The following is a 14,553-nucleotide window of genomic DNA, read 5'->3' as shown; positions in this document are numbered from 1 at the left end:
GTCAGATAGGCATTTACTCAAGGTCTGAGCTCTCAAGCCCACCTCTCTCTCGAGGCCTTTCACATATCAGAGTTCTTTAGAAACACTGGCCTCTCCAGTTATCATCCATTCTTTTTTCCCATGATATAGATATATATAAATATATATATATAAATATATATATATATAATGTATATATATATATTATATATATATAAAATATATATATATATTATATAAAATATATATATATATTGTATATATATAAAATATGTATATATAATATATATATATAAAATATATATATATATATAAAATACATATACACAAACACACCACATTTTGGCAAATTTTTCTTGGGCGCTACCCACATAATCAGCTGTGCTGCTCATCCCACAAATGCATGATCCTTACAAGTTGGACATCATTGCGAAGGTAAATAAACAGGCTTTCCAACGATGTAAAATACAATACCAATTAGCATTGTAACAACAGAGAAATAATCCACCAAACACAAGTTTCCGAACTTTGTTTTTCCAGTATATATATACATATATTTGCATAGGGCCGCATATTTGCCAACTCCCATGTTGATAAGAATATTAAATATTTGACAAATCTCCCTTTAAGGTACATTTTGAACAGATAAAAAATGTTTGATTAATCGATTGACAGCCCTAATATATACACAAAGGATAGCAAACTATGCTTCTTGCCCAGAGGGGTTGGCCAGACTTTATACCTTCTCCTCACTGTTTTAATGTCTCCACCCACAGCCCTCATAATCGTAATCTTTTACTGCTATTGTGACGGACACTCATCTTTTCCTCTCTCATCCAGCAGAAGGTTTGGCTAGACCGTTCAGGCTGCTCTCCATACATCTGCTCCATGTCAGCGTTGGAAGTTAATGAGGTCCTCTGTTCTACTGCAATCCTGTCTGGGGTAATTCTTCCAGCTCATGCCAGAATGTCTGTTTGTGCGTCATATACTCATGTAAAAATGTTGTAAACACAAGCTCACGAAGTAGCGTTTGGACGCTCAGTCTCTCTCTTTCTCAAACACACACACACATCCATATTATATTAAGACAGTTATGATGTGTTTATGGAGAGGGGGGGAATAAACCATTAAACCCAGACACCAACAAGCCAAGTCATAGCTAGTTTATAGTCATTTCAACTATTTCATAGTCAGTACAGTTATTATGGAAATTACGGGAGTCTTGGAAGAACGGCAAAAACGGCAACAGCTCGAACATGACAGATTGCTGATAGAGAACATGAAACCCATCCAAACGGCAACATCTGCACTGTGCAGCAATACGACTAAAGAGCCAGCTTTAGTTTATCTACAGTAACTCTGTTGTAAGGGTGTTCATAGAGCGTGAAGTAAAAACATTTTGAAACTGATCAGCCCCAGACCGGCAGGAACACTTGGAACTAACCTGGTGGAAAATTTGATTCGTCTATTGTTTGTTATCATGCAAAAAGTCAAAATATGTCAAACTGAAACTGAAGAACATCTGGACGACTGGTCAAAGTTCAGTTGAAACTATAGATATCATATCCAATCGAAAGTTGACTCCCTCCCTGTTACTACTATGTATACAATTTTAACAAATGGTTGTCGTTTTATTGCCTAAACCTAAAGAAGTTGTAGTTTTGTTGCCTAAACCTAAGGAAGTTGTAGTTTTGTTGCCTAAACCTAAAGAAGTTGTAGTTTTGTTGCCTAAACCTAAGGAAGTTGTAGTTTTATTGCCTAAACCTAAAGAAGTTGTAGTTTTGTTGCCTAAACCTAAGGAAGTTGTAGTTTTGTTGCCTAAATCTAAAGAAGTTGTAGTTTTGTTCAAAACGTGAAGTTTCACTCAGTTTTACAACGTGTTAGAACATGTTGCTTTTAAGTTTCATTTTCACTTTTACAATGTAGCAGATGTAGTAGGCCCCTAATGACCCACATTTATGGTGCTTGTAGCGACTGATAATGCCTATTTAATGGCCTGATAATAGTCAAATTGGGTGTCTTTCCACTTTCAAAAAAAATACTTTGTTCTACATTAATATGCCTTTTAACCACAATTATGTCCAATAATGTTTCCCATTTATTGGTAAGCCCTACTTCAGCTACCAAATATGGTTACATGTAGATATCAATGTTGTAACATAGCATTTAAAGGGTGCATTAAAGGCACAAAATGGGCAGCATGTCAGTAAAAACATTATTGCACAACTCACAGATTCAACCAAAGTTATTCAATATTTTCCTATTCAGGCAGTGAGCCGAGTGAAACAGCAGGCGTGCACCAACACACACACACCTGCTTTTCCCATTATGTGTCTGTGAGGAAGGCGAGGAGACTGACAGCAGTGGAAACTCTAGTTGAGTTTTAGTTCGGTCATAGCTGCCGTGTAGCTTTTTTCAGCCATGTGCTCAGAGACCAAAAGCACCATGAGAGCAGGAAAAGCCTCTCTAGTCCGCTCTGTCCCTGCCAGGACGCTGCTGGGTCACTCTGCTCAGTCTCTCCCTCCAGACCTTCATCTCCTCGTCAGCCCTCCCCCTCAATCAGGTCAGTGACTCCTTCCCAAATGCCCCCCCCCCCACATTCCACTACAGGTCTCTCCAAAAGATCTCACCATCTTAAAGCACTAAGTGAAGCCCCGTCCCCGTGCACCTGACCCTTTAAAGCCTCACCTTATTTTCCAAATTGCAACATTGGACTGAAATGCACGGACACATTTTCATTACGCTTATAAAACCCACTCAGAGTCGGTCAGTCAGCTAAACCAGACGGAGCACAGGAGCATGTTTGCATTTATAAACCCTCCAGTTGCCTCTGTGTGAACTTGGTTGATATCGGGGCCAGACGACGTCAATGACTTCCTTCTGAGAGAAGAAACAGCAAAAACCCCAAAGACAAGACGAAAGCAACTCAGGAACATGGTGTGGTATGACCTTTTGGATTCTTGTAAATAGTTTGTTGTGTTTGAGTAATGGAAAAGACTAAAGATTAAAGGCTAACTTTGTTATTTTTCAACCTGGATGGACCCCATTTCCCCATGTTTTTGTGTCTTAAGTGACCAATGGGAACAACTCTTTTTAATATTGGTCCAGTATTAAGGGAGAACGCTGTAGACAGAAGCCGCTAAACGGGCTGCAATATAATCACTCGGGGCAACTCCTCACCGTCAATGTATGTCCACTAAAAGTGCTTGTTTTTGCCACTGACAGGCTCAGAAGTGTCTCACAACATTATGGAAAGGACCCTGAAAAGAGTAAAAAAAACATTTTTCTTTACCTTTTGCTTGTTTGTCATTGTGTGTCTCGCTCAGAGAAGTCAGCCATATATATCAATATTCAGCCATGACGCTGAAAATCTTTTAGATAACACTAAGCTACACTTTCTGCAAAGAACGTATATGGCTAAGAAGTGAAAGTCAATTGTTCGTTCCATTGCAACGTCAGCGCCCAGCAGCAGAGCTACGCTTCCGCCATTTTGGACTGAAAGAGACGCCAGTAAAACGTCCGCCTAAAATGTGCCGTACTGAAGTAAAACAAAATGATGTTTATTCTATTGTCATGTTCCACCAAAATGGCCTGTGTTGAACAATAAAATATTATAAATATAATAAGTGTTTTCAGTCCAAAATGGCGACAGTGGCTGTTGTAAAAAAAAAAAAAAACACCGGAGTTTTGTCTTTTTGCTTCTATAGTCTTTGCTTTCTGTACTCAAACACAACAAACTTACAACGCCGGCACTCCTCTCTCCAACGCTCCAACTCGCAACAAGTCACATTACACAATAACAAACAGAACGGATCAAGAAAAAGTTACATTTCTATGTAGAGTTCTTTCCATAATGTTGTCAGACACTTCTAATAACAATCTGAGCCGGTCATTGGCAAAAGCAAGCACTTTTAGTGAATGTACATTGATGGTGAGGAGTTGTCGGAAGGATTAAATCGCAGCCCGTTTCAAGGTTACAGGCTGCAGCACTCTTGCTCAATACCGGACCAGTTTCAAAGATCATTGTCTTTATTAGTCACTTAAAAAACATGGGAAAATAGGGTCCAGGTTGAAAAATAACAAAGTTGGCCTTTAGTCTTTTCCATTACTCAGACACAACAAACTATTTACAAGAATCCAAAAAGGTCCCACCACACAATGACATTGTTATCGAAATTAAATCAAACTGCAGGTCTGGGAATGCTAATCACGCCAGAGAGGTGTGTGCGTGTGTTGGCGTGTGTGTTTGCTGTTAGCAGAGACTCAAGACGACAAGTGTTGCACATATGCAGTAGCAGGAGTCAGCCTGTACCACACCACACTGGGATGTGGTCTGTATGCTGTTTTTATAAGCCCACAGTGGGCAACCTTAAACACAGGTTATCCGTGACTGCTGTCAGGAAGGGCCTTACAATCCCAAAACCGGATCACACTGAGCCAACAGACTTGGGTGAGACACATGTACACCCTTTTTCTGCAAAACCACGATATGTGGCTCTGCGTGGGAGGTCTGATCACAGCATGGCACAGGGGCATCAAACGCATGGACATTTTGCAAGAGAGGAAAGAGAAAGAGAGGGAGAAAGACAGCAGATGGAAGGAGTAAATTCTTAAATATACATATATGGAATTATGTAAATCTGTCATTGACTAATCATCATGTGTTTTGTGTGTGTTCTCATTGCATTCATTTGAGATGTGAGGGTGGATGTTTCAGACTGTCACATACTATTTTAGACATGTCTTTCCCCAACCTCAAAATTAACAACGTGTTGATTTCTCACACTAGATGTCAAAAATGAAGCTGTCAATACCAGTGTTCATTTCGTTAACAAAAACTATGACTGAATGTGTTCATCAATGACCTTTTTTCCCAAGACTAAGACGAGACGAGACGAGACGATGATGACACGGCACCGACGTCATTAAACACTAACGTGACGATATCAAACATGCAATACCTTTTACTAAAATCTAGTTTAAAAAATAAAAACTTTACCAAAATATCTCTTTATTTTCATCACCTTCCACCTTCCTTCTCTTACCCTCTCTCTGTCACTCTCTCCTTCCTTCTTCTTGTCTCAGTTCTCAGTCCTGAAAACTGTGCTACTATAATGCATAAAGTTTAGGTCGGGTTCGGGTGGTTGATTAACGTATATTTTTGCATGTTGAACGTTGTGGATTGGCTCTCATAACAAGCCGGGTGGGTGCAACTGACCTGTTTATCACAGGGTTTTTCAATTCAATTCAATTTATTTTTATATAACGTCAAATCATAACAGAAGTTATCTCAAGACGCTTTTTATATAGAGCAGGTCTAGACCATACTCTATAAAAGAGTTATCTACAGGGTTATGTCAGGGTGACTCAGAGTAACTGCAAAGCTGCATTCTTAATCATTCAACCAATGTTTTTCATTGGATAATGAAAAGATAAAATCTTATGTGAAATAAGTTTGACTAAAATGACAAAATTATGGTTTTGACTTGACTAGATTGACTGAAATGTTAAATATAATTTGAGGACTAAAAAAGGACATTTGACACAGGACTAAGTCTAAGACTAAGTTTAAGAAAATTGCTGACAAACTTACGAAAGAGAACTTTTTGACTAAAAGTTGTATTAAAATATAATGATGTTTTGTTGACTAAAACCTGACTATAATGTGATTAAAACTAATAAGCATTTTCATCTAAAGACTGAGACTAAATCTAAAATAGCTGCCAAAATCAGCACTGGTCAACACCTCTCCACCTGTCTCTACAGATCTGAGAGCAGCTCACCTCTGGCTGGATGGCTTTGAACACAGGAGCATCCATGAGCGTAATCTGGCCCTGGAGGAGACAAATTACAACAATTGTTAGACTTGCTGTGTTCAGACAAACATTTTGTCACAATTTCCACTAACACCACGCTGCCACTGAAGAACTCCATTATTGTGTGCAGGAAAAAAATCTGAAATTGTCAAATCTAAGGTTACTGTGATCTTTTACTTATTGCACCTTTAAATGCCTGATACAGCATTGAGAGAAATGAAGACAGTTGAGGGTAAAAAGAAGACAGAGACTGCCCTCTTGTGGCTGAATGGTGCACATCACTGGACAAACATCAAATATACAAGATCACAGACATGACGAGGAACATGCTTTTATTCGATTTATCATGGGACAGACATTATTCCTCACAACAAGGTAAGGCTATTTCAACAGAAATATGATTTCTGTTTGTTCATAGTTGCCGTGGAAAGTTTGTGCCTCGGCCGCCAGAGGAAATCCATCAGTGCCTGCTTGGCACTGCCAAACATCATCAATTATTACTGATCCAAACTCTGACCCCATTTCCTCCTCTATCATCCCGTCTCCTCCGGTCTCAAGTCAGCACATCACATTTGTGCTTACTGAACATTTTGTTTTTAAACACTCATACGCAGAGATAAAGCAGACGAGGACAGACAGACAGACTGGCAGACACTTAAACTTCACTTACTGCATATTCTTCAGGGGTGACCTTCAGGACATCGAACACAACAGCATCAAAACTCTTCTTCAGGTCTGAAGAAACCTTATCGCTGAGAGACTCTGAGCTGCTGCTTTTCTACAAAACACACACACAGTTTCATTATAAGGTAAGAGAGCAATGATCCATTCCCCAACATGGTGTTGTAGCACAGCTGACCTGACAACCAATGAAAGTGTTGACTTCATATTTCAGTCAGTAAAAAACACATAACTACATCCTGTCACCTAATAATCATAGACTAAACTTTCACTGTTGAAAAGTGCTAGGAGAAGCACGCACTAGGGTTGGGCGATTATTTTTATTTCCATATTGTCCAATCCCCAAAAATTACTTAAGAACGCAGATAGGCGATCCGAAGGGGGCGGCTGGAGTAGTAGTAGTATATCTATTCGTCATTTCATTCTCATCTGATGTTAGAATTAGAGCTGCAATGATTAATTGATTAATCATTTAGTTGTCAAATATTAAATTAATCGCTAACTATTTTGATAATCGATTAATCAGTTTCAGTAAATGTGACTCCAGCTTCTTAAATGTGAATATTTTCTGGTTTCTTTACTCCTCTGTGACAGTAAACTGAATATCTTTGAGTTGTGGACAAAACAAGATATTTGAGGACGTCATCTTGGGCTTTGGGAAACACTGACAGACATTTTTCACCATTTTCTGACATTTTATAGACCAAACATCTAATCGATTAATCGAGAAAATAATCAACAGTTTAATTGCCGATGAAAACAATCGTTTGATGCAGCCCTAGTTAGAATATAATTTGGATTAAAGATTTTGTATAATAATATTGAGCGTGGCTCAGTGTCTGACAGAGCTTTACAATAATCAAACCTTTAAGCTTCCTACAAGCATTACAGTTAAAGTCAACAAACATTTATAAAATGGTGTGAAAATGTATTTAAAATGTGTAAACATTAAAAAATCTATTTAATAGCAATTCTAGCTAGCCATTCAAACAACGGCTCCCTTTTAAAAGTCTGTGTGTCCGTGCTTGGTGTGACAATACCACAGCATCATGTTCCGTTTAACATTATTATCTCATCTTTAATATCACAGTCCAAATCACATCCATAACATTAACTCCTCTTATGGAGCGCAGAGCAAAGTTTTAGAGAGCAGGTTTATGGAGATGCCGGGTGTCAGATCCATGGGAAAGAGACGGCAAACTGGTTTGTAATCAAGGATTTAGCTTGTGCTGATTAACGGGGCTCAGCGGGAGGACATGCCGCTCCATCAGAAACATCTCTAAATGCACAGCATGGTGCATATTCTACTAATTATTTTTAAAACATCTTAGTTCTGATCGCCAATCGGCACGCGATGAATTTTGAAAAGAGTGTGTGGAGGTCTGGCGAGTGGGCGTGGCCTCACCTCAGAGACTGTAACAGCGGTGGTGGTGATGATTGATTGGCCATTAGGGAGGTCCATCATTCCCACACCATCTAGCTCTAGCGCACAAGATCATTCATCATCCTCAGCTGCAGCAAAGCCCGCCCGGCCCTCTGAAAACACACAGAATATGACACAGTGAGGACATTTAGACAATTATCACCTGCAAACACAAGCAGACAAATCCCTCAGCTTGTAGCAGCATCAGCAGCACCACCGCCATCTACTGGTTCTCAGGCTACCAAGTCAACTACTCAACTGAATTCAACCTCAGAAAATAAGCTAAGAGTCGACTGAACTTGAGATGGAGGTGAAAGTGTTGACAGGTTCAGCGATTGTCCCAGCAGGCCTGTGAAAGCCATACGGACGTCCACTTTCACAGCCTGTCACAGAGAGACGGACAGAAGGAGCTTAGGCTGAGCATTAGGAAGAGGAGATCTTCTGTGAAAGGGGTTTGGAGAAAGCAGCTGTCAGTTGGAGCCACAACACTAAACAGCTTACAGCCGACACTAGAGCACGACCCACTGCCACTCCATGACTCTACTGACACAACTGAACTAGTAAACACAGGAGAGAGTGCTTTTTCTTTTGTCGACTGGCTACCAGGGCACAATATCTCAGACGCTCTCTCTAGATTTCAACAAGCCAACAGGATTTTCAGAAGAGGCTGATGGATTAGACAAAATCATCAGGAAAATCGAGGTTTATTCACATGTGGTTTGGTTAGTTAGTGTTATGTTCTTCTTCCCAAAATCCGAGTGTTAAAGTGGATTAGTTAATGCAGAGCATCTGAGTAAAATTTATTATTTCAACTATCCTCATTACCTACAACAGCTTTGGTACCATATTCCACAATATTTGATTTAAGGCATTCAACACAACACTTCTTCTCCATTCCTACTGTCAGAAAATAAATTGGAAAGAGAGCATTCATGCTAGGGTGCACCGATACCAATACCGGATCGGATATCGGGCCGATACGGACTCAAACAGCTGGATCGGGTATTGGTGACAATGGAGCCGATCTATTAAATTAAATTCTATTTTTATATACCATATATATTATATCACGGAATTTTTATTCCTGTTTAAGTTTTGACCAATTTGTTGCTGCATTAAAAAGGTTTACACTTGAATTGTAATTCCTGTTAATTTTCAAGATTTTTTTGCCAAGTTGTTGGTATGTACGTTTTATTATTTTATTTAAAATAACAATTCAATAAATGTATATCTATGTGTCTATTTGTTAGGAAAGTGATGTTTAAGTCAAGCCTGATGTTGTCATACACATAAAAGAATGATCCCAGTCACTTCCACACAGTGAGGCATACAGTTTATTAATTAAACACTGGTATCGGATCGGTACTCGGTATCGGCCGACTCCCACAGCCCCGGTATCGCTATCTGTATCGGACTGAAAAAGTTGGATCGCTGCATCCCTAACATTGTCGCTGTTCTTTTTCCTGTGAATCATCAGTAATCATTAAGTACTTTCAGCTGAGCATCAGTCACTAAATGTTGCACAAAATGCATTTTCATTTTTCATTTTTTCCTCACAACTCAAAGTCTCAGTCATGACTTCTGGACTGATGCACAGCGAGACATTATTTCAGCATTTGATGAATGTAAGACTGGAGGCTGAGCGTGTACATCTTCTACAGATGAAATTTCAACTGTGAATGATTTCCCATTAGGATGATATTTCAATATTCCTGAATGTGCGTCTCTGCCCATGACTGACAACACCTCAGAGACTTTTCTTTACCAGAAGCACACGGAGAGACAGAGACAGTAATGAAAAATAAGACGCTGCTCAGAATACTGAAAGCCAGCAAAGGCATCCCTTGTGTACTTGACAATGTGGGCCTCTGTGTGTGTGTGTGTGTGTGTGTGTGTGTGTGTGTGTGTGTGTGTGTGTGTGTGTGTACCTCTCGGCCTTTTGGCTGCCTCAGGGCTCAGAAGGCTGAAATGCCCCGTGCTTTATGAGCCATTAGCTGCTTTCTACAGTTGCCGAGAGAGCTAACGCCACTAGATCACGTCAACTTCCCTCCTATTGTTTGACAGCAGTGCATAACTACACAGGAAGCAATAGCCAGTCTGTATTTACAAGTCTGAGTCTGTCTGCTGTTAATAAAATCATGCATCTGTAATTAACTTCCTTCCTGGTCTAATAATACCTATGGATGTGTTGTCGTTCTGTCTGTGGTGCCCCTGGGCTATGATGTAAAATATCACTTGGTAGTTTTAGTCTCCAGTTACCACACACACACACAGTCTAAAGTTAGAGTAGATGCTGTGATGAATGTGAAGATACTATAAGACATGCAAGTGTCCCACATAACCAGCGACTATCTTTTCATTCATAAAAAATTCACTCTAAATTAGGGCTGTCAAATGCGATAACGCGTTAACGCAAATTTGTTTAAATGCCACTAATTTCTTCAACACATTAACACAACTTGCAATTTTATGGTTGTAGTGGACTCCATTTTAAAACAAGAGTGAAGATACAGGTGTCATATGAAACTAGAAAACCTAAGAAATCCATTGGTACCAACTATGTCATACTAGCTTGTCTCAAAGGAGGTTAAATAACGCTCCAAACTTGAGCTAAATTTTGGCGAGGAAAAATTGCCATGGCCATTTTCAAAGGGGTACCTTGACCTCTGACCTCAAAATATGTGAATGAAAATGGGTTCTATGGGTACCCACGGGTGTCAATACTTGACAAATCTCCCTTTAAGGTACATTTTGAAAAGATAAAAAAATGTATATACATATTTTGTATGCTAAATGCAGTACCTGTGAGGGTTTCTGGACAATATGTGTCATTGTTTTGTGTTGTTAATTGGTTTCGCACAAAGCTGGGAAATAAAAATGAGTATGAATATTACTTGTATAAAAATTAGTCTATCAAGTAACATAGCAATTATGCATAATTCATTTGATCTAGCTCAGAGACAGTTAACAACGCTTATTTCACGGCTCCCGGCATACTGACACAATGCCTCTCTTTATCCTTTTAAACCCATCAGCCCGTCAGTGACGAGCCTATTCGGCATACCGAGAAGGAAAAGAGGTGAATACTATGTCTACACATTTACAGATCTCAATAATACACTTGCAAATCTGAATACAGATTTGGAGTTTTTTTTCACACATTTACAAATCTGATTACGCACACGGATTCTGAATACACATTTGCAGATTTCTGTGCACATTCCCAAATCTCAGCACGCATTTAGAGATTATTTTACATGTTTAAAAATCTGATTACACACACACACGCATTGAGATACAGTTACACATCTCTCCACACACAAAGCAAATCGTTTTGCTACAATAATGGGCCCATAGCAATCACATTTCACATGACAATATTCACAACTTGGATGATGCTTTTGATCGGTGGACCCTTATGGACTAAAGGAATATGAATGATCAAGAAGTGTACATATTCAGACTTTATGACCGCTTCAAAGGTCGGGAGGCACCACTTTCTTTTCTTCTGTCTTGTTGCCATGCCGGTCAATCTGAATCAACTACACTTTGGTGCTTCATGGTTTCCTTAAAATGAACTGAACGATAGAATGGTGGAGAATCTAACTGATCTAACGATGTGTAGCATGTTCATATTGAAAAAAGTCACCTGGCATCTTATTGAAAACTGCGTTTATTTGTCAAAATGTGTCGCCACACTCGGAGAGAGTAAAAGGGACTCAGCGTTTTATTGGGGCTCGACTTTTAATTGAAGTTTTACTGCAGTTCGTTGGACTCCATCTACACTCCTCTGTATCTCACACAATAAGCAATGTACAGTCCTCTAACTGTCATGCGTCCAACTGTAATCATATGCTAAGAGGATTAAAAAACATTTATATACAGACTGTGCTGCCATCACACCTTCAGAAACAAGCTGTCCTTGCAAAGACTAGGCCGTACTTACCAGTTGTGTGTGTGTCAGATGCACATAGTGTTGGGAGGTGAGGTTAGCCTGTTGTTCTGTGCTGCTGTCTTTGTCTATCGAGTCCCGTCTTTCTCTGAGGCTGGCTCCTGCTGTCTGTGTGAAAGGGAAGACAACAAGAGAGAGGAAGGCAGAATGAGTCTTCTGAACAGGAGGGAAACCCACGCACACATTAGAAATGATCATTGCCAAAAAGCCCATAAATCTCAGAGCTGATCTGAATTTGTGTAAGTGCTCAAGTAACCATCAGCCACTGCAGATCTGTAGCGTCTGTTCTAGTGGGAACTGATCAGTTTTAGCAAGACATAAAAATAATAAAGAATAGAATCCAATGCCAGATATACGCACATTTCCACATTTATTTACAAACAAATATCAATAAATCCGAACGTTGTCTTCAAACTACAAGTAGCCTACAGATCGGATCTAACAGGATGTCACTTTTCCTGTGATTTCCTGTAAATTCTTTGAAAGCTGCTGGAAACTGTCCGACTTGACCGCACCTTTTTGTCACCGCCCCCTGCTGCTACCGCCCGATCACGTCTACTTTCCAGGCGAGGTGAAGTTCATCTCGAAGGAGCCTATTGTCAATAAGAACAGGTGCAACTCTGCAAGCCAATCAAGTGTAAACCCCATCATGCTCTCTGCCTCCAGACCTCTCACATGACATGACTAACATAAGCCAGTAGGTGTCTCACTACTCTAAGAGATGACAGCCTGTGTGTTGGACAGTGTGGGACTCTGTCTGGCTGAAGACTAATGCTGCATGCTGGCAGCCAGCAGTTGGCCTTTAGCCATCAGGTAGAGACTAAGATCTTGTCATCCCCTCCAGGTCGCTATCACGCTGTGTCGGGGTACAAAGCTCAGGAGCAGGACAAACAGTGGATTAAGATTTCCACTCACCAAAGTAAACTTTAAACCTTTGCTGACTTAAGCCTATACATTCTTTCAAAGATCACATCTGACCAAGTAAACACCATCCCAGAGCTCAATAACAGCCCTGACGAGCGATGCATTTTTGTGCTAAGGATATAGAAATATCTCTTTGTACACTAAGTGCTCACATCTACAGTCGGGGTGTCATTGTCACGTAACAAAGTGTTGATCTGTCTATACTCTGAGCAATGTAAACACCCCCTGGCTACAGCCTGTTTCTACCCGTCTGCTGTCAGTTTGCCCTCTGAGCTTCCTTGTCTGTAATGATCCCAAACCATCCTGGACCGCTTTACATCTCTTAACTTCACAGCTCCTTACGACGCCCACACCTCCAGGTATGCTACTTCAAAAACACACACACAAAGAGAGAGAGACAGCACCCCCTCCTTCTGAGTCACTGCCCACCCCATCCAATCCTCGGTAGTCGGAGATCCTGCTTTCTGCTCTTGGCAACATCCATGCACCTCTGACAGTGAGCTGAGCTGACATGTGTTGTGTTTGGTGACATAATGCCACGTGGTTGAGGCCTCATGCTTCGCTCACTGAGGTTCAAGTCCGGTAAATGTTTTAGGGATGTACCCGAATCAGAATTTTCTTTATTAGAATCAGATTTGGCTGTTCCAATATGAAGATTTGACTATTTTTTTTGGCAGATCAGGAAATCCATTGGCATGAGTTACAGTGATGATTTCCACCACATTAACATAATCAAATGCGGCCCACCACAGTTTCATAACGAACCGAAAATATTTTTACACTTCTCAACCGGTAGGGTTCGTGCAGTCTGCCCGGGAGATTCAACTTGGCGGGTCAGGGGCGGCCGCTCGGTGTGGGAGGATCTCCTCGTGGGACTTCTCCCGTGGGTCATCACCATTCATGTTAGGGGTGGGGGGGAAATTGATACAGCATAGTATTGCGATATTTTGCATGGCAATATTGTATCGATACATGGACGTCAAGTATCAATCTTTTATTATATAAATTATTAACCTCTTAACAGTCCGACGGCGGGCCCAGCTACTATTCTCTCTTTCAGAGGTTGTAGCGGGCTCAGTCTTAAAGCTACTGGTAACATATGAAAGTAGAAAACCTAAGGAATCCATTGGTACCAACCATGTCATGTTAGCTAAAGAACGCTAAATAATGCTCCAAAATTTCAGCAAAGAAAAACTGGCATGGCCATTTTCAAAAGGGTCCCTTGACCTCTGACCTCAAGATATGTGAAGGAAAACTCTGAGATGAACAGAGGGAAAACTGTGTCTTAATATTAGATAAAACAGATGTTGACAAACTGCGTAGGTTGCAGTGGAAAAAAGGTAATGAATCGCAATATATCTTATCGCAATACTCAGCACATCGCAAAATGTTTGAAATTGCAATAAGATCGTATCGTGACTTAAGTATCGTGATAATATTGTACCGTGGGGCCTCTTGTGATTCCCACCCCTAATATCTATACAACCAGGGTTGGAAATTAGCACCAGCCAAACGCTGGTAAAATATGAAAGTGGCAGCTAGATTTGCTTCCCTCACCAGCCAAAAAGAACAATGGTAATCTATTGAGTGGCTGGTAGATTTTGGAGTCCACCAGCCACAGTGGCAGGTATACAATGCGTATATGAATAAATTGTGTACTAGAGCACAAAATTGTTAACAAGAGCACATAAAACGACGGCTCGACTTAAAGACTTTCAAGTCGACTGAGGGGTCACCGACGGATGATTCGACTCATCGACTTTCAGATGGCAGCCCTA

At 40.3% G+C, this 14,553-nt stretch overlaps 1 protein-coding gene across 2 annotated transcripts in view; it reads right to left on the bottom strand.

Annotated features, from left to right (window-relative positions):
* The window catches only part of ralgps2 (Ral GEF with PH domain and SH3 binding motif 2), a 100,595-nt gene that overhangs the window by 63,071 nt on the left and 22,971 nt on the right, over positions 1 to 14,553 (bottom strand). For both annotated transcript variants that reach the window (XM_074635955.1, XM_074635956.1), the window contains exons 2-5: positions 11,846 to 11,959; positions 7,882 to 8,012; positions 6,466 to 6,573; positions 5,763 to 5,813 (exon numbers count right to left, since the gene is read on the bottom strand). In XM_074635955.1, the coding sequence (XP_074492056.1) occupies positions 5,763 to 5,813; positions 6,466 to 6,573; positions 7,882 to 7,941 (219 nt within the window). In that variant the 5' untranslated portion in view covers positions 7,942 to 8,012; positions 11,846 to 11,959. The remainder of the gene's footprint in view (positions 1 to 5,762; positions 5,814 to 6,465; positions 6,574 to 7,881; positions 8,013 to 11,845; positions 11,960 to 14,553) is intronic.

The sequence above is a fragment of the Sebastes fasciatus genome, chromosome 5 (assembly GCF_043250625.1).
Source record: "Sebastes fasciatus isolate fSebFas1 chromosome 5, fSebFas1.pri, whole genome shotgun sequence".
Classification (NCBI taxonomy): Eukaryota; Metazoa; Chordata; class Actinopteri; order Perciformes; family Sebastidae; genus Sebastes; species Sebastes fasciatus.
The sequence above is the reverse complement of the archived record's forward strand: the minus strand, read 5'-3'. Positions and strand labels throughout refer to the sequence as shown.